Source organism: Setaria italica, chromosome IX (genome assembly GCF_000263155.2).
Source record: "Setaria italica strain Yugu1 chromosome IX, Setaria_italica_v2.0, whole genome shotgun sequence".
Lineage (NCBI taxonomy): Eukaryota > Viridiplantae > Streptophyta > Magnoliopsida > Poales > Poaceae > Setaria > Setaria italica.
The window spans coordinates 31,907,462-31,932,715 of record NC_028458.1 but is presented as its reverse complement, the minus strand read 5'-3'; the positions used below and the strand labels follow the sequence as shown (position 1 = coordinate 31,932,715).

The 25,254-nt window shown below is 44.3% G+C and overlaps 2 protein-coding genes across 3 annotated transcripts; one reads left to right on the top strand and one right to left on the bottom strand.

Annotated features, from left to right (window-relative positions):
• The first annotated feature begins 15,099 nt into the window (after positions 1-15,099).
• Positions 15,100-17,744, top strand: LOC101764317 (aldose 1-epimerase). 2 transcript variants are annotated; one of them, XM_004983321.2, is made up of 5 exons: positions 15,100-15,299; positions 15,382-15,431; positions 16,204-16,330; positions 16,716-16,820; positions 16,908-17,744. In XM_004983321.2, the coding sequence occupies exons 1-5, from the start codon at positions 15,194-15,196 to the stop codon at positions 17,525-17,527; spliced, it is 1,008 nt and encodes a 335-aa protein (XP_004983378.1). In that variant the 5' UTR covers positions 15,100-15,193; the 3' UTR covers positions 17,528-17,744. The 2 variants fall into 2 exon arrangements, with proteins under 2 accessions (XP_004983378.1, XP_022685522.1); XM_022829787.1 differs by lacking the exons at positions 15,100-15,299; positions 15,382-15,431 and adding an exon at positions 15,455-15,866.
• A 2,578-nt stretch (positions 17,745-20,322) lies between these two features.
• On the bottom strand, positions 20,323-24,328 carry LOC101763910 (putative amidase C869.01). The gene is made up of 5 exons (XM_004983320.2): positions 23,756-24,328; positions 23,412-23,626; positions 22,467-22,709; positions 21,053-21,251; positions 20,323-20,965 (listed from the first exon to the last, which is right to left on the bottom strand). Exons 1-5 carry the CDS (start codon positions 24,269-24,271, stop codon positions 20,600-20,602), a joined length of 1,539 nt encoding a protein of 512 aa, XP_004983377.1. The 5' UTR covers positions 24,272-24,328; the 3' UTR covers positions 20,323-20,599.
• Between the last annotated feature and the right edge of the window lie 926 nt (positions 24,329-25,254).

Sequence of the window (25,254 nt, the reverse complement as noted above, 5' to 3'; positions counted from 1 at the left end):
TGAGAGCAAGAGAATTAATTCATTGTGGGATGTGCTTATATGATATCTACTCTCAATATTAGAGAAGACTGGTTGCAACTTGGATTTTAATTAAAAAATCCTATGAAAGCATTATGTTTTCTTGTGTGTGATCACGTGTAGGATTGAACACTAAAAGGCAACGCTGATTTCTATTGAAGACTTACTTGAGAACGAGCAAGGTTTAAGCATGGGGGATTGTTGACGCTCGTTATTGACATACTTTTACCCATGTTTATCTTCAATAATGACATGAATTTAATACCTAAACTATTGATTACACCTAATAAACCAGTCATTTTCACATGTGCAATATATTTTGGAGGATATTCAGTTTTTGCGGGAAATTGAACCTAAAGGTACATTTTTGGATAAAGCCTGAAACAAGCAACAAACTAGATGAAGTCAAAGGCCAACAGGCCTAGGCCGATCGGCCTATAGGGGCCCATGCTGATTGGCCTAGGGTCTCCTAACCCCTCTTGAGCTCGTTTTTGATAAGCAATCCTCCAAGATGATTTAAGGGCTAAGTTTGTGAAGATATGGCAAGGATTAGTTCGGGATCAAAGAGGATCAAGCGAAGATTTAAAAGGTTATCAAGGATCAATCTCATCCTGAAGCTATCGACGTGCCAGGCCCAATGCAAGTGAAAAGAAGATTCCAGAGCACCTGAGATGACATGGGAACAAAGCAGGACACAAGGGGCCAAAGGAAAGGCACAGGCCGATCAACCTAGCCCACCCAAGCTGATCAGCCCAGCGGTTTCCTTCACCCTCTCGCCTTCCAATTTTTGCCACGCACTCTCCAAACTATAAATACCCCAAAAATCCATCGAGCCCCATATCCAAGATGACGTACTCAGTGTGAAGCAGCAGAGAAGGAGAAGGAGCTTGAGGGACACCTCTTCGGAGAGCTGAGGGCCATGTAGTTGTCTAGGGATTAGCGTAGCTAAGCCCTGGCCGGCATGATCACCTTGCGAGGAAGATCCACGCCGGGGTTCTTAAGCTAGGAGTCATCAAGATCAAGGTAGGATCCCAGTGGTGATCTTGTGATGTACAATCATTCATGGTAAAGTAATAGATGTGTTCATATTTTTAGCGATCTTAGTATCTCCTTCTATGGTTTTATGCTCTTTCGAGTTTGCTTGATTTTCAATCTATGAATCGATGATAGATTTCCTAGGGTGTTCTTGTGGTCTTGGTGACTAGATTTGCATGCGTGATCTACTGATGAGTATAACATGTTCTTTTGATCGTGCCCTTAACCTGCTTGTGCTGATAGAGATGATCGTGATAGGATCTTTCTTGTGTAACGTGGGAGATTTCGAAAGCTGGACCGGAGGTGTAGATTTAAATATGCTTTTACTAAGATCATATCTGAGTTGCTTTGCTATCCATGCTCAGAATTACAACATATGCATAGTCTAGGTTGCTCTAGATTGGTTACCTCTGCTCTATCTATTATTTGTCTATACATGCTTAGTAGATTGGATCTGAATCACTAATCAACACCAAGTTAATACTAACAATGCTAGTTGAAATAGATCTTTTGTTATAAGTTCCATAGATTGATAAACCTTGGGGGAGTACTCTGAGGGAAGAGCTACAACTGATCCGTGTGCTTGAGGTTCATAAATTGGCATGCTAATTGCTGTCAACACCCGCATCTCTAATGAGTGCGTCAGTCATTGGAGACACAGGTTGTTAATACGTGTCTCCTTTGTAGGGTATAAAAGGATACACATATTTTTAAAGTGTGGCGAGATCATAGGAGACGCGCCTTGTCAACCCGCGTCTCCTATGATTGTGCAAATCGGAAACGCATGCTGGAATTAGCTGCGTCTCTGTGCTCTTCAAGCCCACGCGCCAAGGGCCAGACCACGCCAAGCCCTGCTCAGCCATCCACTCAGCTGGCCCAGCCCGATGCCCACTGCAAGGGCCTCGGCGTCACGCACTTTGTCATCTCCATTATCCTTAGCTCTCAATCCCTGGCTTGAAGGCTACCTCTTGCTTGCTTGCAAGCTCTTGCACATGGCAATTGGATCCAAGGTGCCTAGAACGTGAGGCCGCGCACCCTGCTGCCAATGCCACATGTTCCATTATGATAGCTAGTGTGTGTTTGCAGGAAGCAATAATCTTGCCTGTCTAATGTTTTATGATTAGCATATGGCAGTAGATAGTCAATTTCTTTACTATGTGATAGCACACTCCTCATTGGAACATGCATAGGAAGAGACCCAATAAAGTTCTTTGCATGGCTTACTTCTTCATGCAAAATATGTATTTTAAACTAGTTAGCATTATTTGTGTTGATCATGCTTTGCCTTTTTACCACTACCTTTCATATGAAGTAGTCATGTTCCATCGATTTGTGTTTCAGTGATGTCATAATTATTTGCTTGGATATTTATTATTTTCTTGCATGACTGTGTAGATGGCAAACTGCACCTGGATATATCTTGATAACCAGACTTGTGGAGCGTACTTAAATGGTCTAAAGTCATTCATAATCGTGGTAGAGGTGGACAAGTCGAATAAGAGCAAGTATGCCATGTGCTGTCCATGTGTTGATTGTGAGAATGTTACAAAATTCTCAAGTTCAATGCATGTGGATGCTCATCTCATCATCCGAGGGTTCATGGATGACTACAAATGTTGGAACATGCATGGCGAGGGCAAAGTTAATGATCGAAACTTGTAGGCTGGTTGTATGGGCCAAGACATCTATGAAAATCAGCAAAACACTGGTTAGGTTGGTGAGGAAGGACTCCCTAACATTCATACCTCTCAGAGTGGTGAAGCAAACTGTGGCAGTCATACTGCAGGCCATGATCTTAGTGAAGATGACTTGTTTGGTATCGGTGACAATTATGTTAATATAGCAAACAAATTGGAGGAGATGGTGCATGACGTCCTAGGGTATGCTGGGTATAATAGTATAGAATTGGAGAAACTAAAAAAGATGGTGATAGATATAAAGACCCCACTCTATCCTGACTACAAGGAAAATTGGACAAAGCTATTCACGTCACTTAAGCTCCTCCAGTCAAAGGCCACCCATCATATGATCGGTCGCTATTTCGAGGCATTGTTAGATTTGCTAAGGGACATGCTTCCAGAGAAGAATGAGATACCCATGACCACCTATGAAGCTAAGCAGAATGTTTGCCCTTTGGGACTGGAGGTGGAGAAAATATATGCTTGTAAGAATGACTGTGTCCTATTCTGTGGCGATCATGCAGATGCAACTGAATGCCCTGAGTGTGGAGCTCCTCGATACAAATGAAGAAATGATGGGGGTGATGAGAAAATACTGCATGGAGCTCTTATAACACACACAGGAGACGTAGCTTGAAGGTATTCGATGTCTTTCGCAAAGGAGATGCGGATTTTCCTCATCTCCTTTGACATGTCATCTGTTGACGCTCGTTATTTAGACACTTTTACCTTGTTTATCTTCAATATTGGCATACAAATGATATCATAACTATTGATAATACTCAATAATTGGGCCATTTTTGCATATGCATTGTATGTTGGAGGGCATTCTATTTTCACAGGAAATTGGACTAAATTGGAGTATAATTGGATGAGGCTCAGGACAAGTGATAAACCAGGGAAAGACGAAGGCCAGAGGCCAGGCCATAAAAAGGGCCTAGGCCGATCGGCCTAGGGTCCCTAGGGCCCCATTTATGCTCATCTTCGACGGGGACTCCTCCAAGACGACTTAGAGGCTAAGTTTCACATGCCAAGTTGACTTCGGGATCAAGATGAAGGCAAGCGACACTTTGAAAAGTTATCAAGATCCATACTTATCCCAAGGTTATCGCCAAGCTAGGCCCACATGCAAGTGAAAATAAGGTTCTAGAATATCGGAGGAGACTTAAGCATGTAGAAATTGAAGTTTTGGAAAGTTATCCATGAGATCAAGTCAACCCTAGAGATATTTGCGCCGCCCAAGATAACATGATCTTTCGGTGCAAATTCGGAGATCTAAACTACCTCTACTGAAGAAAGATTGACTACCAAAGTCGTCGAGAGCTTCGATTTGAACATATGGAAAGCATAATTTGGATTATGGAGCTAGGAGATATGACCCCCAAAATACATGTTTTGCAGAGAAGTCCGAAATCAGATAGATTTTCTTGTGATGCTATTTTGGGAACCTTAACTTCGTTTACATCAAAAGCAATGAATACCAAAGTTGAAGATCTTTTCGTGCTACATAGTTTAGGCACCGAATTTTCCCTATTTGGAGTTAGGATGTGGGCGATATGACATCGGTAAGGAAGGGCTATGTAAACGAAAATTCTAGGTGAGTTAGGTTTTATGGAAATCAAGGTTGCTTAACTCTCAAGCAAGGAGCTCATGCAAGGGAAGGTGGAGCACGCCCCAAGGCTTCCCAAGGGTGTAAATATGACCCTCTAGGTGCCCCCATTTGGGGGGGAGGATTGAGATTCAAAGCAGAAGAAGCAAAGGAACTTGAGGGACAACCATCTACAGAGAGTTGAGGACCGTGCAGTTGTCTGGAGGCTAGCTTAGGCTAGGCTCTGACTGGCGTGATCATCGTGCAAGGAAGATCCACGCCAGAGTTCTAGAGATAGGATTCACAAGTCGCGGGTATGACCTCAGTGGAGATCTTGTGATGAACAATCATTCATGGTGAAGTAATAGATTGATTCCGATTCAATAGCGATTTATATGTCTCCTTTTATGATTTCTGTCACACCCGATTTTAAGGACAAAATCGAGTGCATTAAATACATGTGCGCCAGGATCAAGTTACACACATGTACAACAATAGTGAATAGCAAAGACAGTGCTAAATCGAATAAAGAGAGTATTAACCATTATTACATGACCGAAAGTCTCACATAAACCACAAAGTCTAATTATTACGCAGCGGAACTCCAAAGATGACGACGACTCCACAGGCAGCTGACTGAAGAAACGTACGTCTAGAACTCCTCGAAGTCGTGGAAATACTCCTCTTCCCAGTTAACTTGGTCTAAACAGCGGTTTTGCAAGGGTGAGTACACTTATGGTTGGTACTCAACAAGTCGTGGGGAATAGTGTAGTGTAAGGCTAATTCAAGGTATGGCTAAGGCATAAATAGCATTCGCTTTTAATTAAGTTGGTCAAGTTTTATTAGCAATTAACTAAGTATAAGTTCATACCACCCGAAATTAAACATGATCATAAATAAAGCAACAAATGCATGAAATGATAACAAGTTAAGTCCATCTTCCGATAATATTATCATGTGAGGGTCCAGGCCGCTCTTAACCGTGAGCACGGCTGATCGATCAGTTTAACACTCTGCAGAGGTGGCACATCTTTACCCACAAGTCGCGTAAAAGCTCAAAAGAACTTTGGACCCAACCATGCGATGCTAGCTAGGCACCATACCACACTTCCGAGGTGTGATTGCATAGGGACGCTACGAGGCCTTTACAAAGATTCGCTAGCAATGTGGTAACCCGCTAAGGTTTCAGGTCGAAGCGAAACATAGCAGTCCCCTAGAGGGCATAGTGTCTTAGCCAAGCCCACTTCCCAAGAGAGCGAGTGCTATATCCCATCAACGCCTCCCCTCTTGCCCTTCCGGTAAGGTAACCCCAAGCTAGAGTTTCTAATTAATCAGCCAAGACCAGAGCCATTTAGTCTTGTGGTAGCACTGTTTTCCTGGGTGGTTCTCCATGTTCCGATTAACAAATAATGATCTTGTCTTAATGAAAGGTATAACAGAAGTAAATCAAGATTAAGCATTGTGTGTAGTTAAACCACCGTATACCAAGTAAGCACTAAGCATGAGCTACCCAACATAAAGTAAACCGGTTGGTCAAGGCAAAGGTAAATCAATCTAGGCGAACCTTAATTGGGACCCATCAATTTAATCTTAATATGTGCATAGCATAAATGTTGAGTACGAGAAAGTAAAGGTGTATGGGACAAAAAGGTAGTGATCAAGGACACGACTTGCCTTCTTGGCCTTGCTCCTGCTGTTCGTACTCCTCGAAGGCTTGATCGGCAACTCCCTCGAACTGCGGGGCGTCTACACGCGTCACACGAGCACATACAAGCAAACATGGGCAAAAGTAAGAAAACAGTACACCAAACATAGTTAAACAGAGAAAACAAGCTTAAAAATATGATCTACGCTTTAAAACGAACACGTGGATATAAAGAACGCGAAAAACGGAGTTAAGATGCAAAAGATATGATTAAAACAAGATCCAGGGACTTTTCTGTGAGAAAAACAAAACTTTTAGGGCCTATCCGCGAAAACCGAGGGCTTATACGTAATTATGCGTATAAACCGAGGGTCTGACGCATAAAAACAACAAACCCGGACGGCGGGTTGATTTCTGGAAAGCTCAAGGGCTAAACCGAAAAATGCGAGGGCAGATCCGTAAATACTTTCAACGCGATCTGGACCGCGGGTTGATTTGCGGAAAATGCGGGGGCTTAAGTGCAAAAGCGGCGCGGCGCGGCGACGTTGACCGGTACGCGGCCGGATCTGACTCGCGGTCGACCGTCGGATCTTGATCCGACGGCTACGGTCGACGACGACTCGCGGGCGGCGGCGGAAAAAGGAAAGCCGGCGACGGCGAGCGGCGGCGGGTCGCCGGAGTCGACCGAAACGGCGCTCCGGGGCACCATTTGACGCGCGGACTTCACCAGAAGAAAGAGGAGGGTGCGGCGATCCCGTTTTGGGGGTCCTCGTCGACGGAAGCTCACCGGAGGCGGCGGGCGACGGCGGAGAAGCAGCGGCGGCGCTTGAGCTCGTGGCGGCTAGGGTTTTGGACGCGGGCGCTGGTGGAGGAGACCGGGAGGGGCGGCGGCTTTTATAGGGCTTGGAGATAGAGCCGGCGCGGGTTCAAATCCCCCCGAAGGACGCGGAGCGGAGGTGGAGGTCGAGGCGGAGACGGCGCGCGGCGGTTGCGGAGTCCCGGCCGGATTCGGCCAGAGCAGGGGGATGACGGGTGGGGCCCACCCGTCAGCGGACGCGGGCGGAGGCAGGCCGGAGCGGTGTCGCGGGCCGGCGCGCTCGTGGGCTGCGAGGCGGGGGAGCGCGAGCGGCGGGCCGCTGTGGAGAGCTGGGCCGGCCAGGCGAGGAAGCGGAGGAGCGGGCCGAGCGGCCGGTGGCGCAGCTGGGCCGTTGCGGAGGAAACGAGAAGGGGGCCGGCGGGCGGTGGAGCAGGCCGGTGGAGGAAAAAGAAAGGAGGCGGGGTGCTGGGCCGAAAGAAGAAAAAGAAAGGGGAAGAAGGGGAGATGCGGCCCAGTTGAAGAAGAAGAAAAAGAAAGAGAAAGAGAAATAGAAAATGAGATTTGGAAATTGAATTCAAATTTGAAAATTCAAACTTTGATCAAACTCAAGCAATCAAAATTAATGCACCAGCATGAATGCACAAATAAATCCTATGATGAATTATTTGAATTAAATAAAATGAAATTAAATGCCTAAAATTTATATAACACCTTAATTTGAGCAAATTTTAATGAGTTTGAATTATTGAAATTTTGGGTGCTACAATTTCTCCTATTATGAGTTTGGCTATTCCAATCTATTTACGTAGTAGATTGCATAGGGTGTTTTTGTAGTCATGGTGACTAGAATTGTATGCCTGGTCTATCATAACAGTGCTTTATGTTCATGCCCTTAGACTGCTTGTACTAATAGGCAGGATAGGATCTGATGCTATGTAAGGTGGGGGTTTTGAGTTAGACCGGAGGTAGTGGTTTAAAGATGCTTTGTATAAGAACCATGTGTTTGCTTGCCATCTAGCTAGAACTACAACATAAGCATAGTCTAGGTTTTGCTCTAGATGAGTTACCTCTTGTTCATATCTACTTATACTTCGTATCTACTCATGTCTATTCACAATCACTTTGCAAGATAAATCATGTTTCCTCATGCTTAGTTAGTCTAGATCCTATGACCTTGTTTCAACGGATTGATAAACCTTGGAGGAATATTCTAAGGGAAAATTTATAACTGATCCGTGCGCTTGCGGTTCAAACTGGCGTGCTAACTACACCATCAACATCATCAGAGATGAAAATTTATGTGTCTCCTTTGACTCTTAAGCCGCGTCTCCTTTGAAGACGCATTACATAGTGGCTTGGATGTTCTAGGGAGAATAAAAGGAGAATTAGAACCTGTTGACACCAAGTAGACTAATCTGTTTCTACTGCCGGCGAATTTATCGGCTCAGGGTGGGATCAAGGCATCAGGCCGATGGAGTTCTTTATATTTCAAGAGGAGTCGATGTGGCTTTGAATATGGCAATCAGACGTCATTAGCTCTGAAGACAAGTATCAGACTTCTATAATTAGTTTCGGAACATGAAGTATTCATACTCCGAAACTGGGGGGCCTGTGTTGACACCGGATTTTGACCAAACCTATAAATTCGGAGTACAAGATAATTGGAGTCACGTACAACATTAAGAAGCTAGCATGCGTGCATATCGGCACGGAGTCCAAATCGGCTTCATTGGATTGATCGGCAAGGAGAGGCAAGGATGATATAAAGGAAAGGCCAGCACGTATGGATAAAAATGATTAGAATATACAACATGGATTCTGATGCACTTTGCATGCCATGTGTGGGAGGCTTCTAGAATAATTATGCATGCCGCCGATCTGTGCATGTACGGGAGGTTGTTTCATAGAATAAAATATTTTAGAGATAGAGTTGGGTTAGTTAGAGATAGAGTTTTTTATTAGAAAAGATTGTGTACGTGACTTGCCTTGTGCGTGGTTGTTGCCAATTATGTAACGTCCGCCCTATAAATATAAAGGGACGTGGCCATTGTAAAGAATCATCACACGATCAATATACAACACATCTATCTTTTATTTACCTTTTCGGCTTCACGCCATAGCATTAGGAGTAGGAGTAATGTAGCTTCTCGACGAGTTCCTTCTAGCAAGCTGGGCTGCATCGACCTCGATCTCCGGCGAGCTGCAAGTTCCGTCACTAGGTGTTCTAGGCTTTAACCACCGGGCGCATCGCTGTGGTTTCGTCTAGTTTCATCTACCAGTTATCGAGTATCTTGGATCTTTGACTTACGGCGCATCGCTTCTGTCTCGATCTACGGTATTCACCAGTTATCCCGCCTTGATTAAGCTTGCATCGGCTGATATTTATCTGTTCTATCGTCTTGCCATTTACGACATATTAATTATTATTAATTCTGTCGGAATAGACGATAGATCTATTTTTAATAGCCTGTTGCATCTTGATCTTGGCCATCCTTCGAGTGTTGTTGGGAGTAAGTTCCGTTGTGATTGGATCATCGGCTAGCGGGGTTCAGATTAATGTCCTGCTAAATATTTCTAGACTGCAACTACCGGGCGCATCGCTGTGGTTTCACCTAGAGATATTGGTGGTAACGTTAGTTTAGATCTCATCGGCTTGTGGCTCTAGCTATGGCGGGGCAACAACTCAACAGCATCCTGTTTTCTATCGGCCGTCTGGCCGATATTTATTGTAAATTATATTAAATCGGCTGGATGGCCGATGAATCACTCACATTCATCAAGGTACTGGAATCGGCTTCACATCCGATATATTTGTCATGATTTATTTTGTTGCACCATTATCGCTACTGTGCCAAGATTATATCGGCCTGATCGGCCGGTTGCCTCGGACTTCACAATAACTATCATCTCCTTGTCAGTTGAATGGTCAAACTGACTGGCACGCCCGCGCACACCGCGCGCGCCGATTTGGATTCTGCACTGGAGTTAAGCAGATCTCCCAGGTCCTCATGTGCTGATGCAGGGTCCACCACCGCCAGGATTTTGCGTCAACACATTTTGGCACGCCCAGTGGGACACGATTGACATTTTAATGGCGATTGATAATCAAGTTTATTTTCCAAGATAAGCATGCGTATAATTCCAGGGCTCTACTTATCTACGTGGTTGAAGGGCCATGTCAATATACGTATATATCCTAGGTTGAGGCATCCGATCGACTTAGCATGGTTCCCCTGTTTCGCATCTGTGCGGCTGATCAGAATTGGCCTGGGCGTTGTTCGCTCATCGGCTAGCGCTGCCGATTGCTCCCTTGGCTCCACGCCTCTACGCGCCATCGGCTGAGGCAACCGATAGCCAATCGAATCCAATCTCCGGCAGATCTGTTCCTCTCTCTATCGGCCAACTCTGAGCATGGTGCCAGACAACATAGAGAGTGACGTTACATTGATTTTGGGCGTCATTAGTACAGTACACTGGAAGAGTTCAAAAGGTCATGATCGCGCAAGGAGAAGAATTTCAAAACATAATATATTATTGTTTGCAATCAAATCGGCTGGGCACATAGTAGCCAATGGAGTTTTTTTTTTCTTCATTATCGACTAGTACAAAGAAAGCAAGAATCAGTTGGCCAGCTGATGAGATTTGTTTTAAATTCAGCTGGAGGAATTTTTCTGTTAATTCAGCCGGTGGAATCTTTTAGTTTAGCTGATGGATATTTTAATCATGGGAACCTAATCATGTTGTTATTCAGCTGATGCACACGTCCATGGCTTTTCAGCCGATCATGGACTATCAACCAATTTTGGTCAGCCGATGAAGAATTTTGGTCAGCGGATGGAATATTTTCGGCCGATTGAAATAAAAATACCATCGGCTGATTGCTTAGCAAAATAGCATCGGCCGATTTACGGCAAAGTAGCATCGGCTGATTCCAAAGTATTACCGGCCGATTTATGGAAAAATAGCATCGGCCGATTTATGGTAAAGTAGCATCGGCTGATTGAAATAAAAATAGTATCGGCTGGTCCTTTTGCATGGTGAAATAAAAATATCTCTTCATCTCGATTGACGCAAAGGATAGCCGATGGCAAGTCCGATGGGGTTAAAAATGCATCGGCCAATTGGAATAATAAAAAAGAGAGGAGTTGCATCGGCTTATTGATTGCTTGGCCAATAAAATAGAATCGGCCGATTTATGGCAAAGTAGCATCGGCTGATTTGTTGCAAAGTAGTTTCGGCTGATTTATGGCAAAATAGAATCGGCCGATTTATGGCAAAGAAGCCAATAGACAGAAGCATCGTCTGGTTGAGAAGCCGATTGAGCAAGCATCGGTTGATGAGCTATGTATGGGAAAAAATATTGGCTGCTTAAACAATTGACAAAAGCCGGTTGATGAGCTATGTATGGGAAAAAATATCGGCTGCTGGTTCAAGCGAAATGGTATCAACGGCTTGGTTCAAAATAATATCGGCCAAATATATACATATCGGTCTCCGAGCCAATGGCCAATAAAAAAAATAGTATCAGCCGATTGACTGCTTGGCAAATAAAGAAAATTGCATCAGCTGATGGAAAATGGGATCGGCCGATTGGAGTTGTATCGGCTGATTAAGAAATATACAACAGCCGATTATAGAGAAAGGCATCGGCCGATTAGCATCAGTCAGTTGGAATTAAAAAAAACAGAGAGAGGCATCGGCCGATTAGCGTCCGCCTGTTGGAATTAAAAAAAAAAAGAGGCATCGGCTGATTAGCGTCAGCCTGTTGGAATTAAAAGAAAAAAAACGGAGAGAGGCATCGGCCGATTAGCGTCAGCCAGTTGGATATTAAGAAAAATAAAGCGTGGCATCGGCCGATGGAAAATTGGTTCAGCCGATTGGGAAAAGAAAGAAAAGGAAGAGTGGCCGATGGAATTATCTTGCTGGCCATACAATAGCCGATTCCTTTCAGCCGACGGAATTAATAATGTCGGCTGGCCATATTTTCAGCTGACGGATTTGTTTTCGGCTAATGGGATTTTTGCTATATTTTAGTCCGATGAAGTTAAAACTGCATCGGCTGATTGGTCCAAGAAAAATAGTATCGGCTGCTTATAGTATCGGATATTAATTTCTAAGCATGAAATATTCATACTCCGAAGCTGGGGGGCCTGTGTTGACAACAAAAGCTTGCTGGTTACTGCACCAAGTTTTGGTGTCAACAGACTAATCTATTTCTACTGCCGGCGAATTTATCGGCTCAGGGTGGGATCAAGGCATCAGGCCGATGGAGTTCTTTATATTTCAAGAGGAGTCGATGTGGCTTTGAATATGGCAATCAGACGTCATTAGCTCTGAAGACAAGTATCAGACTTCTATAATTAGTTTCGGAACATGAAGTATTCATACTCCGAAACTGGGGGGCCTGTGTTGACACCGGATTTTGACCAAACCTATAAATTCGGAGTACAAGATAATTGGAGTCACGTACAACATTAAGAAGCTAGCATGCGTGCATATCGGCACGGAGTCCAAATCGGCTTCATTGGATTGATCGGCAAGGAGAGGCAAGGATGATATAAAGGAAAGGCCAGCACGTATGGATAAAAATGATTAGAATATACAACATGGATTCTGATGCACTTTGCATGCCATGTGTGGGAGGCTTCTAGAATAATTATGCATGCCGCCGATCTGTGCATGTACGGGAGGTTGTTTCATAGAATAAAATATTTTAGAGATAGAGTTGGGTTAGTTAGAGATAGAGTTTTTTATTAGAAAAGATTGTGTACGTGACTTGCCTTGTGCGTGGTTGTTGCCAATTATGTAACGTCCGCCCTATAAATATAAAGGGACGTGGCCATTGTAAAGAATCATCACACGATCAATATACAACACATCTATCTTTTATTTACCTTTTCGGCTTCACGCCATAGCATTAGGAGTAGGAGTAATGTAGCTTCTCGACGAGTTCCTTCTAGCAAGCTGGGCTGCATCGACCTCGATCTCCGGCGAGCTGCAAGTTCCGTCACTAGGTGTTCTAGGCTTTAACCACCGGGCGCATCGCTGTGGTTTCGTCTAGTTTCATCTACCAGTTATCGAGTATCTTGGATCTTTGACTTACGGCGCATCGCTTCTGTCTCGATCTACGGTATTCACCAGTTATCCCGCCTTGATTAAGCTTGCATCGGCTGATATTTATCTGTTCTATCGTCTTGCCATTTACGACATATTAATTATTATTAATTCTGTCGGAATAGACGATAGATCTATTTTTAATAGCCTGTTGCATCTTGATCTTGGCCATCCTTCGAGTGTTGTTGGGAGTAAGTTCCGTTGTGATTGGATCATCGGCTAGCGGGGTTCAGATTAATGTCCTGCTAAATATTTCTAGACTGCAACTACCGGGCGCATCGCTGTGGTTTCACCTAGAGATATTGGTGGTAACGTTAGTTTAGATCTCATCGGCTTGTGGCTCTAGCTATGGCGGGGCAACAACTCAACAGCATCCTGTTTTCTATCGGCCGTCTGGCCGATATTTATTGTAAATTATATTAAATCGGCTGGATGGCCGATGAATCACTCACATTCATCAAGGTACTGGAATCGGCTTCACATCCGATATATTTGTCATGATTTATTTTGTTGCACCATTATCGCTACTGTGCCAAGATTATATCGGCCTGATCGGCCGGTTGCCTCGGACTTCACAATAACTATCATCTCCTTGTCAGTTGAATGGTCAAACTGACTGGCACGCCCGCGCACACCGCGCGCGCCGATTTGGATTCTGCACTGGAGTTAAGCAGATCTCCCAGGTCCTCATGTGCTGATGCAGGGTCCACCACCGCCAGGATTTTGCGTCAACAGAACCATTCATTTACCATGCAAAATCTGTTATATCAACATTTACCATGCAAATCAGTTATATCAACATGAATCATTCGTGAATACCACTACAAGGATGCTTAACCATGAGCTGCTACATGCCTGGCTGCATGCAAACAAAGTCCAACCAACAATAGAGTACTAGGCTATGAATGAAATGCAAACAAAGTCCAACCAACAATAGAGTACTAGGCTATGAATGAAAGGATTGCTACAAATTCAACTATATAGCTAGATTACAACATTTGATGAATATGTGTTGAAGCATTTGGTTAGGCCATTCTTCGTGTGAGTTTTCATTCCCATTGAATGACGTGACACATCAATAGAGTTGATGACATGGCAATGAAGTTACGAGGAAAGAGAGGAGAGGAGTTTCATCTGATAAACCTTGGTTCACACGTTTTCCAACACATTGAAACTCTTCCATAGCCATTGGGAGCTAGAACTTATTTCATCCGATCCTGTGTCCAACTAAATGGTTTCACATTGTGCATGAATTAAATGTCGTAAACACTTATGAAACAAAACATTGCATCGAAACGGTTGTTTGATTCATCAAGTTATGACATTGTAGATGGAAATGAAACTTACCATTAAAACTAGCCTTTGCAAGATTCTTAAACTAAATTGCCAAATGGTGTGTGCGTGCGTGTATGGTGGTGGGGTGGAGGCCTATCCCACGAGCCGAGCAGTGGCTGGCCCACGACTGGCAGCCCACCAAATTAAACAGATACTCCCTCCATTCCAAATTGCAGGTCGTTTTGATGTTTTTAGTTCATAGATATTATTATGCATCTAGATATATTTAGGTGCATATCATAAACTACCTACAATTTGGAACGGAGGGAGTACTTAATATTTTTTTTTGAGTAGTTTAGATCAAGGGCTCAAAATCGAAAGGACTCGAGGGACCTGTAAGCAAGGGCCCAAAATCAAGGTTGTTTTGTCTCTGTCGTTTTTGGCTTTGTTTTGTCTCTATCGTTTTTCCTTTCCGTTTTTCTAAATCCTGATCACATTGGCTTAGACTTTCCTTATGAACCCAACAATAGCCACATGGTGTTGTGATTATTTTATGCCTTATTTTTTCTCTTTCGTAACACACTACAAACGTATATAACATATGCATACTCACGCTTAAACCCTAACTCAAGATACTATGCGCATTTTTATATGCATTCTTATATACATAGCCGCTCTGGTTTTTTAAGTGTCACAACCATGTTTGTGTCTTAATGCTTGGAACATGTATATAAATAATGGAGGTGAATCCAACAGCGGAAAACTATTTTGCCGATTTCTTCCGGGAAATAATAGTTGTAACAGATCAGCAATGGTGGTCCCCACAGGGAGACAAGGCCCCACCCTAGCGGGCCCCACGAGACCTGGAAGTGTGTGCGTTCGGATAGATAGAGACCGACCCGGATAGAAAAGCAGCAGAAAAACAGAAAGCCGTTTTGCTCTCCTACAAGCAATCGAACAAACCTCGCAAGTCGAGTCAGCCTCAGCACCCGAGCAGAGTCCCCTCCCATTCGGCGGCGTCAATGGCGGCCGAGCCCAAGATCATCGAGCTCTCCAACGGCCGGATCACCACCAGGATCGCCAGCTGGGGCGCAACCATCACCTCCCTCCTCGTCCCCGACGCCCACGGTCCGCATCATTCTCGCAGGTTCCTTCGGGTTCCTCGGTTCCTTTCTGACCCCCTTTTCTTTTGGCGAAATCGGCGGCGCAGGGAATGTCGCGGATGTGGTGCTCGGATTCGATGACCTGGAGCCGTACATGGTGAGAGAGACCCTCGAATCCTTTCGATTCCGAGCCCTTAGTCCCCGTTATCTGGTCTAGATGTCGAGTGTTGTACTTTTGACTTTTGACTCTTGGTTTGAGATGAACTGTCCCGTTCATGTGTGTTCCCTGACCAGATTGAAGTAATTTGTGGTGTGCAGTTAGATGTTCCGATAAGGAAATTGGAACTTTATGTCACTGGATGAGCATAATTAGTCACATAGATGCTGGACGACTGTTTCTGGCAATGCAGCAAATTGGTCACGAAAAATGAAAAAACGTAGTAAAGTTTCAGATGTGACACCATGGTGGTAGAGTTCTTCCAAGGAAATATTGGCAGCTTTGTGCAGACACCTTGGATGGGTGCCAAGAAACATCTACCAAATTCGCTAGTTTTTATTCCAAGTTCAGGCCTTTTGCCTTCAAAAGTACGAGGTGATTCTCTTTTAAAGAAATTGTGTGTGACCCATATCTCTGTTTGTTCTGTAAGATGTGGATCTTTAATTTCAGCCTTCATTACCATCCCCAAATATGTTCCACCCCGGGTGTCCGGGCATAGCTTGTTCAGTTCATGTCTAACTGCTTATATCCATCCATACCCTACAATCCAATGGTAATTAACGATATGTACTAATTATATCTGTATAAACATTCTAATTTTTTGATGTTCTGTTAGATTTTCATGCAGATTGTTTTAAGGAATGTAGATTGCAGATTGTTTTAAGGGATGTAAATTGCAGATGGTTTACTTCTTTCTACTCTGTATTTGCAGAAAGGCATGGCACCTTATTTTGGATGCATAGTTGGACGAGTTGCAAATAGGATCAAGGATGGGAAGTTTACCCTAAACGGAGCTGAGTATTCATTGCCTATCAACAATGGACCCAACAGCCTTCATGGTAAGGTTTCATAAATTCTGCAAAGTTGGTGTAGACTTGGTTGTAATCATGTTAGCTAGATCTCAGAGTGCAAGTGTGTGACTTAGTCTTTATCTAGAATAGTGAGTAGTTTTAATTTAATACTATTAACTGAATTAACTATTATATACCTACATATATATCAGAACTCAATACTGTACAGATAAATGTATTGCACATTGCAATCCTTCTAAGTTTAGCATCAGATCATTTGTTAATGCCTAGATGAATGAATTCTGTGGTAAATTGATGTTTCTACAAAGAAAATTAAAACCTATTCCACACTTCCAATTAATGTGTTCTACATTAATGGCTGAATTGTGGGTTGTCTTAAATTTTCATTTTTTTGCTCAATTGTGAATGTCAGGTGGGTTGACTGGATTTGACAAAGTCATGTGGGATGTTGTAGAGCATAAAGATGGCGAATGCCCTTCAGTAACCTTTCAGTATCACAGCAAGGATGGGGAAGAAGGTACATTAATTAGCATCTTTGTTTTAACTGAAGATCTCCACGCTTAAATATGTCAGCCAATTTAAGCATTGACTGTTGTATACGCAGGCTATCCAGGTGATGTAACAGTCAGAGCAACATATTCTCTTCCTGAGGCCACCACCCTAAGACTTGACATGGAAGCCATACCACATGATAAAGCCACTCCTATCAACTTGGCACAGCACACTTACTGGAACCTGGCAGGCCATAACTCTGGTGACATCTTAAATCATACAATTCAGATCTGGGGGAAGCACATCACTCCAGTTGACGAAAACACAATTCCCACTGGAGAGATAATGCCTGTTGAGGGCACTCCTTTTGACTTCACGACAGAGCACAAGATTGGGGAGCGCATCAACGATGTTCCTGGAGGGTATGATCATAACTATGTGCTGGACTGTGGGGATGAAAAAAATGGTGTGAAGCATGCAGCCAAGCTGAGAGACCCATCAAGCTCGCGAACTCTGAACCTCTGGACCGATGCACCTGGCATGCAGTTCTATACTGCCAACTATGTGACTGGCATCACTGGCAAAGGGGGTGCTGTTTATGAGAAACATGCCGGTGTATGCTTGGAAACCCAAGGGTTTCCTAATGCCATCAACCAACCAAACTTCCCCTCAGTGGTCGTGCAGCCTGGTGAGAAGTATAAGCACACTATGTTGTTTGAGTTTTCAGCCTGAATGGAGAGGCTGTGAACAGCTTATATGACTGCACAACTTGTAGAATGAAGATAAATGAGCAGAAGAATAAGGTGTAGTTAGCACATCTTCGATGATTGTATCTTTCTTGTCTTGCAACCAGAGAACAATATTCTGGAATGTTCAAAGTTTATACATTTCTTAATTAGAATGGTTGCACATAATTGTGAAGATTAACATGCGTGTGAACTATTAAACATTCTTGAGAAGGGGGCCTGTCACAGTGGTACCTCTCAACTTGTGTCCTAGAGGTCCTATGTTCAAATAAGCAAGGGTAAGGCTGCCTAGAAATTCTCTTCCCCATATCCACTTTATAAGGGAGCTTCAAGAATTTCTAGGCAGTATTAAATGCTCTTCCCCGTATCCCCATTTCTAGCCAAGAATCATGATAGCTCCACCCTTTTTTTCAATGCTTGTGAACTATCATGATTTCTATATTTTGATGCGGTGTAATGCTGCAGTATTCTTCTGTCAACTGTCATCCTTTGGCACAAGAATCATAGGCATGCCGAGTAAGTAGTTGTAATGACCTGTCATTCCCAAGGAGTATGACCGGTCTTGGAGTCATTACTTAGTAAAGTGTTGGTTCACCAAATAATGACTCGCATCGGAGTAGTACAACAGAAGCATGGCAAGTGGTACATTATGGGCGTGTTTGGGACTGCTCCGCTCCAGAAAAAATAGATCCACTCCACCAACTTCACCCAAATCAATTGAAGCAAACACCTTAGCTATTCGGATCTTAACTAACGAGTCATAAAGTTTTGTGTTCCGACATGCTTGCAAGGAGTATAGTTACCAACTTCACCCAAATCAATTGAAGCAAACACCTTAGCTATTCGGATCTTAACTAACGAGTCATAAAGTTTTGTGTTCCGACATGCTTGCAAGGAGTATAGTTAATTTGGTGCACAAATGCCATGATGGTTGAGGAGCAACAATAGCCTACAAGTCCAAGGATCATTTACACTTAAACAAAGGTTTACCTGAACATCTCAACATGATTCCAAGCAACGTACAAAGGATCTTTTAGACATGGAACAAGAATTACTCAAAGCACATATTTGAACCCACCATGTTGAAGTGCTCATCGAGATAAATGAAATGGAGTATTGGTTCACCCAATTCGAAGTCCGGACACAGAAGTTATGCCTCTCGAAAGATTGTGATACATGCTGAACACGGGAGGTAGGGTCGGCCGACCCAAACCCACTTGGGACGACCCAAACCCAAGCCCAATCACCATCAACTTTTGCCCACAGGCTCAATACTCATGCCAGGATCAAAAGATAACTCAGCCATGGACCGTCCACCACAAAAAGTAGGTCGGCTGACCCACCTAGGTTTGGCTCACCAAACCTACGCCACATCGTCAGCCCACCTTTAGTCACATGCGAAGAAACACACCCAGGAGCAATCCCAAGCATCGGACATAAGTCGGTTTCATCATAAGAACATGGTTTACTTCCCTTAGATCAATGGGTTCACCAAACTGAGTTCAAGAGAGTTACATCCATCAAACAACTCACCTCCTGAAGCAATCAAGGACGTCCACAACAATAGGAGGTGGATCAAATGGCCCCGGAGCAAAAGGGTTTAGAGCACTCGTCGTTCCCGTGGAAATCGATACTCTGGAATACTCCTAGGTGAAAGCTACATTGATATCCGTACACTTTGCGGATTTATCTGTTAGGCCATAAGAAATACCAATACCAAGCGCCATTGATATCCCTCGCTGCCGCGGATGGAGCGGAGGGAGGAAGGAGAGTAGTAGACGCGGGTGGCTGCTGCATGGGAGGGAAGAAGGGCCGTTTGGTTTGGGCTGTGCGGCAGCGGCGGCGTAGACGGCCGATGGGTCGTCTCCCTCGTGGACGGCGACTGGTGGATCTCAAGGTCCTGCCCCACCGATGATGTCCGAAGTAGATCGAGCTGGTCGTCCCCCGCGGACGCCGCCAGGAGGAGATGGAGGAGGGAGCGGAGGAGGGCGGACGCGTAGCGGATGTGCATGCGAGATGGCAGGGAGGAAGGGGAGCCGGGTGCACGAGGATTACGTAGTGAAGCGCGGCGATGGCGGAGCGGATGGGCGTGCAGGGCTGCATGATGCGACGTAGCGCAGAAGGGTGGCTGTGGATCGCGGGATGGAGGGAGTGGAAGATTGTACGGCAGAGAATCGTCGATTAATGCCGCGGAATGTGGAACGACGATCGAAGGGTGGAAATCGCAAGGAGGGAGGACCATGGGGTGGGGTAATACGACGAACCGTGAAAAAGTCCCCTTTTTACTCTGTTTAGGAGTAGAGATTAGTAAAAATTGGATCTTTCTTTTTTTTATTACAGTGACATCATGTACAGGTCACCTCTTACTCAGTTGATTTTACAATTAATATTATTGGTCATAGGATCTTTCCTTTTCTTTTTGGTTACCTTTCAAATTCTTAATTTAGTGCGACTCATGCTTTTAATTAACTAGAATTATTTTGATTGGCTAACACGTCTTTAGGTGTTGCCAGCACCTAGATCATCACTGCATAACTCTTCAATTCATTTTTTTTCGCTCATATACTGCAAACAAACCGTACAAATTTTGGTTTACTTTACTATTTCACATATTACTGCTACCAGACAAGAGCACTCAAGCAAATATCACAGCCTAAGCTATTGTTAAAACTATGGGCTATTACAGTAGTAAGGAAGAACTCGTTGGGGTTTGGTATATGTGACCACCCAGTATGCTATTTATCCAGATTTCCCAACATACAGAAGACAGTGAATCATTCCTTTTGACGTTCCGCAATCTTTACTTCTTCAAAAAGAAAATGCGTTTCGTAGCATTGTAACATACATATGTAACATACATATCATGAACAAGATGCCTGGGTTAAAACTTAAAAGAGTTCAGTAGCTGGTTTGGAACAAAATATCGCGTTTCAAGCAGTCAATGTTTCAGCATCCGATATATGTAGGTTCGTCAGCAACTCAGCATCAATATTTCCTGAGTTGAAAAATGGCAGGAAATGTGGAAAAAAAATGGCCTCATTCATTTCTGAAGTTATGTTCAAATGATAGAATGCTGCAGCGATGGAGGTTTCCGCACTTTTGTTGCCTGCTCAAATGAATAAGCTATCTCAATAAGCTTTGGCTCTGATCCTTTCAACCCACCAAAGCATATGGCGAAAGGAACACCATTTGAAGCATACCCAGCTGGAACAGTAATAGCTGGATAACCGCCAATGGCAAGCAGGCTGTGAGCAGATGCACCAGGAGCTACAATAGCATCCAGTTTATTATCTTGCATTACTTTCTCGATGCCTCTTTTACACAGTTTGTTCAATCTGGCAATGGCGTGCTTCTCGTTTGGACCAATGCCATTTGTCGCTTCAGATTGTATCAAGTAATCTTGACCAAATTCAGCCATCCTTTCCTGTTATCCATAATGCTAGATTTGTTCATTTATGCTTGACAAAATTAGTTAGGAAACTAGATGCACACAAAAAGTAAGATGATAAACCTCGATACGGTGCTTGTTGTTGAAGTCGATTATGTCAGATAATGATCTAACAGGTGAAGTGGCCAGCTCAGATAAGTAGTAGTTGAGGGACAGCTTGAATTCGGCAAGCATAAGTGCACGTTCGCCACTTTGCACAGCATCATTAATGACATCCATGCTTGGTATCTCAAGATTGTCCACCAGGACGGCACCAATTTTACTGTAAGTTTTGTCACACCACTCAGGAGTAAAGAAAAGCTCATATTGAAAAGAACATCAATGGTAATGAACAAAATGTACATCTACACAGTCATTTCTTCTGTTAGGAATTTGTTGATTCTTTTCAGAAGTATCATTCAATTTCTTACAACATCAAGGAAAAGTCATACAATAGGAAAACAAAATCAAAGGAAATGAAACAATACATATTTACACAGTAATTCCTACATTAGTAGTTCCTTGATCATGTTTTAGAAATATATGAAACTATAATCTGCACGAGGAGTTCACTACTGACATTGTCAACTAAGAGTTTTAAGGTGTTAATGATGTAGTATTAGGTATAGATCCATAGCTATTGTTTCCATTTTCTCTGCATAGCCCAGGCCCAGAGAAATGATACTGTTGAGTGAGAATCACGGTACATAGCTAAGAAGGAGAAAAACCCCAAATAAACTGGGGGTGCCGTGTGCTTGAGATGGTGGTGATGGAGATCTTTGCTTCAAATGGCTGGTGTTTTAGTAATAGACTACAATCTATTTGATATAAGTGTGTTGGATTTTATGAACTTCTATTCAAGTTCCTTTTCTTTCAGTTGGTCCTTGGTCATCATTGTAATAATGGACAGCTATATGTATCAATTGATACAGAGGCTGCAATATTAATACATATTCTCTTTTCTTAAAAAAAACATAGCTAAGAAGGAAAATTGGTTGCATGAATAACTTTGAAAATAGAATCGATGGATGATTTTTACCCTTGGTAGTCTTAGTTTTATCAGGGCCACCCTCCTAACACTTAGCATTTAGCTCTTTCAGTTAAAGAGGTAATATTTGGGTCTTTGAGTTAAAAGAGAATTAGTTGTCCCATGTTCTATTGTTCTATTGCCACCCCACCTAATTTAGCCAAACATCATTTAGACTAAATAAGTTATGGAAAATAGTTAGTTAAATTTAGGTTACAATAACCTACATTGGGTTAAGGATTGCTAACCTAGTTACCTTTTTATTTACCCGGGATTGATGCAGCCTTATGATATAAAACTTTTTCCACTGGAGCAACAGGTTCATTTATATTTTATATGGATTAATATTCCTTAAACAGCATGGTATTGGAAAAATGTATTTTTCTTGTTGAACAAAGAGCATTATTCGAGAAAACAACAAATGCCCCCATAGATAATAGATAATTGCATTAAGGTATTGAGGGAAACTACCTCATAATGTTGAAGTGCTCACTGAAGACCTTTTGTTGGACAGAGCCAGAAGGAAACCAAAAGAAATCCTTCCTGAGAATTCCCAACCTCTTCGCTCTTAGTCCATCTATGTTTAAGAATTGCCTGTAACCACCTTCTGGTATATATTGTGAAGCCATGCGAGTTGCCTCTGCATCTCGAGCATCATAGCCAACAATTGCTTCCAACACATGCACAGCATCTGAAACTGTTCTGGTGATGGGCCTACATAAAGTAGTTTGCATCACCAAAAATGGTTAAATGTGTTATGAGATCAAACTCAAGTGAGCAAACATTAAACTGTTGCAGTAACATCATTGCTCAATGAGTTGGACACAAATCAGAAGATGTTAACTGATACAAACAACAAGCTAAGAAGTTGATAAATCAAATTTTAGTATTTCTGCAAGACTCGCATATATGTTTCCCTCATTCTTTTTCAAAGGAGAAAACTTACATCAGTCAAAGCTAGCATTGCAGTCCATAAAGCAGCCTAAGCCTATAGTGATGCATTAAGTGACACAAACTCTGTTCATCCTAAAACAAAAGGCCACCATGTTTCCTGGCATTTGGGCCACTAGGAGACAATTCTGAGCTATACGGAAGGGCGCCACATTGTATGTTTTGGCAAATGATGTTTTTTTTTCTGGTCAGTTCTCCATGTTCAGTTAGGTGTGGCCATTGTTCATCTAAAATAAAGTTTGCTGTGGTAGTGAGACATGAATTCAAGAAAAATGGTACTGGAAGAACAGAGACAATAAAATTCCAATAATGCTTAAGTGATGTTTCTATTCACGACACAATCTAGTGATCTTTTGATAAGATTCAGACATTCAGTAGCATCACTGTATTTAGTCATTTAGTGTATGAGAAGCAACAGATACCTTAAAAGGCACGCATGAAAATCAGTTGAACATGATCACTCACCCAACTGTGTCCATCCTTGGTGATATGATGATGACGCCGGCACGGCTGGTGAGACCGACGGTGGGCTTTATCCCGACGACGGAGTTGAAGCTGGACGGGCACATGATGGAGCCGTCCGTTTCAGTCCCGATTGTCACTGCTGCCATGTTTGTGGCTGCGGCAATCGCAGAGCCGCTGCTGGAGGAGCAGGGCGTCGCAGATGGCACATAAGGGTTCTGCATCGGCAACCCAAAATCAATCGCCATTGCATTGCATTGCAGCATTTGGTTCCAGGGGCTGCAAGAAACCAATTTGCTATTGGAGCTTCCAGGAAACCAAGAAATGAGGCAAGGAAGGGGACGAACCTTACCCTGACCGCCACGGGGGCTCCATCCGGCTGGGATGCCGGGGCCGCGGAAGTTACACCACTCGCTGAGGCTAGCGGTGCCAAGGAGCACCGCGCCGGCGCTCCGGAGCCTCTCGACAACGCCAGCGTCGCCCGCGGGGCGTGACCCGACCATGGCTAGCGACCCGACCGTCGCGTTCAGCGGCCCGGCCGCAGCAATGTTGTCCTTGAGCAGCACTGGGATGCCGTGCAGCGGCGGGAGCGCGCTGGAGCTGGACCGCGCGGCGGCGTCGGCGCGGTCGGCGGCGGCGAGAGCGCCGTCGGGGTCGAGCTCGATGACGGCGTGGAGCGCGGGGTTCAGGGACGCGATGCGGCGCAGGTAGAGCTCGACGAGGCCGCGGGAGGTGAGCTCGCCGGCGGCGAAGGCACGGTGGATGGAGTCGATAGTGGCCTCCTCCAGCTCGAACGCAGCGGCCGTGGCTCCGCCGCTGCCGGCGACGAGCAGTAGTAGGAGAAAACGTAGCGACGGCGGCATCGCCACGGTTGCGATTTGGGAGGTCTTAACTGATGTGGCGTTGACCAAGACGAGCTCAGGATTGATATGTGCGATGTTACCGAAGAATCAAAGCCTTGTTTGGGAGGGGGGGGGGTAAAATTTAGCTTTGGGCTAAACTTTAGCCCTCTCAAATGTTGAGGCTAAAGTTTAGCCCTTTGGGTGTTTGGATGAGGGGCTAAAGGTTAGCACTTGTGTTGACAAAAGACTTATTTACCCATGTTGGAGGAGTGAGAGGGAGGAGAGAGAGAGGGGGCAAGGGGAGGAATTTTGGATAAGGGGACCACTTTTAGCCCCTTTTAGTCCATTTTAGCACCTTTTGAGGGGCTAATGGATTATAGGGGGCTAAAATTTAGCCCTTCCATTTTAGCCTAGGTGTTTGGGAGCACTAGTAGCTAAAAGTGACTAAAATGGAGGTGCTAAAATTTAGCACCCTCTCCCAAACACCCCCTAAATCGGGGTCGACCCTCGTATTTGGATCCGGAGGATAGAGAGGGATTGATTCGTTCCGATATCTTTATTTGGTTGAAAGGGTTGAGAAAAATTAGGATTAGCAACGAATCCCACCTATCAGCTGCGGATTCTATCTGTCATCCTCTTCTTCCTTTTATACCCACGCTATCTTTTTCACCCTCCACGCCTCTGCTCCTCTGCTCGCTCCCTCCCTCAGCCGGTGCCGCCCGCTCCCTCCTACCCACCTCGGCGTCGACCGCCTCCTCCCTACCCCGGCGCTGGCCGTCTCCTCCTCCTCGCCCTGCGCTGCTCGCTGGCCGCTGGCCGTCTCCTCGCCGCCGCCACGCCATGCCGCCTCCTCCCGCGCACGCACAGACGAACGCACACAACATCGATGTGGGTTGAGTGCATCCGCTCGTTTTGGGTGGATGCGTTCGACCCGCATCTTGACCGAATATTCCCCTATTGTGCTCGACCCAACCCCCATCCCTCTCCAACCAAACGCAGGTCCA

Excerpts from the sequence above, each read along its gene's own strand:
- LOC101764317 (XM_004983321.2), top strand. The coding sequence starts at position 15,194 with ATGGCGGCCGAGCCCAAGATCATCGAGCTCTCCAACGGCCGGATCACC. Across the intron at positions 15,300-15,381 it reads CCTCGTCCCCGACGCCCACG|GGAATGTCGCGGATGTGGTG; the intron begins GTCCGCATCATT and ends TCGGCGGCGCAG. Across the intron at positions 15,432-16,203 it reads ATGACCTGGAGCCGTACATG|AAAGGCATGGCACCTTATTT; the intron begins GTGAGAGAGACC and ends CTGTATTTGCAG.
- LOC101763910 (XM_004983320.2), bottom strand. The coding sequence starts at position 24,271 with ATGCCGCCGTCGCTACGTTTTCTCCTACTACTGCTCGTCGCCGGCAGC. Across the intron at positions 22,710-23,411 it reads CCAAGGATGGACACAGTTGG|GCCCATCACCAGAACAGTTT; the intron begins GTGAGTGATCAT and ends TACTTTATGTAG. Across the intron at positions 20,966-21,052 it reads ACAACAAGCACCGTATCGAG|GAAAGGATGGCTGAATTTGG; the intron begins GTTTATCATCTT and ends TATGGATAACAG.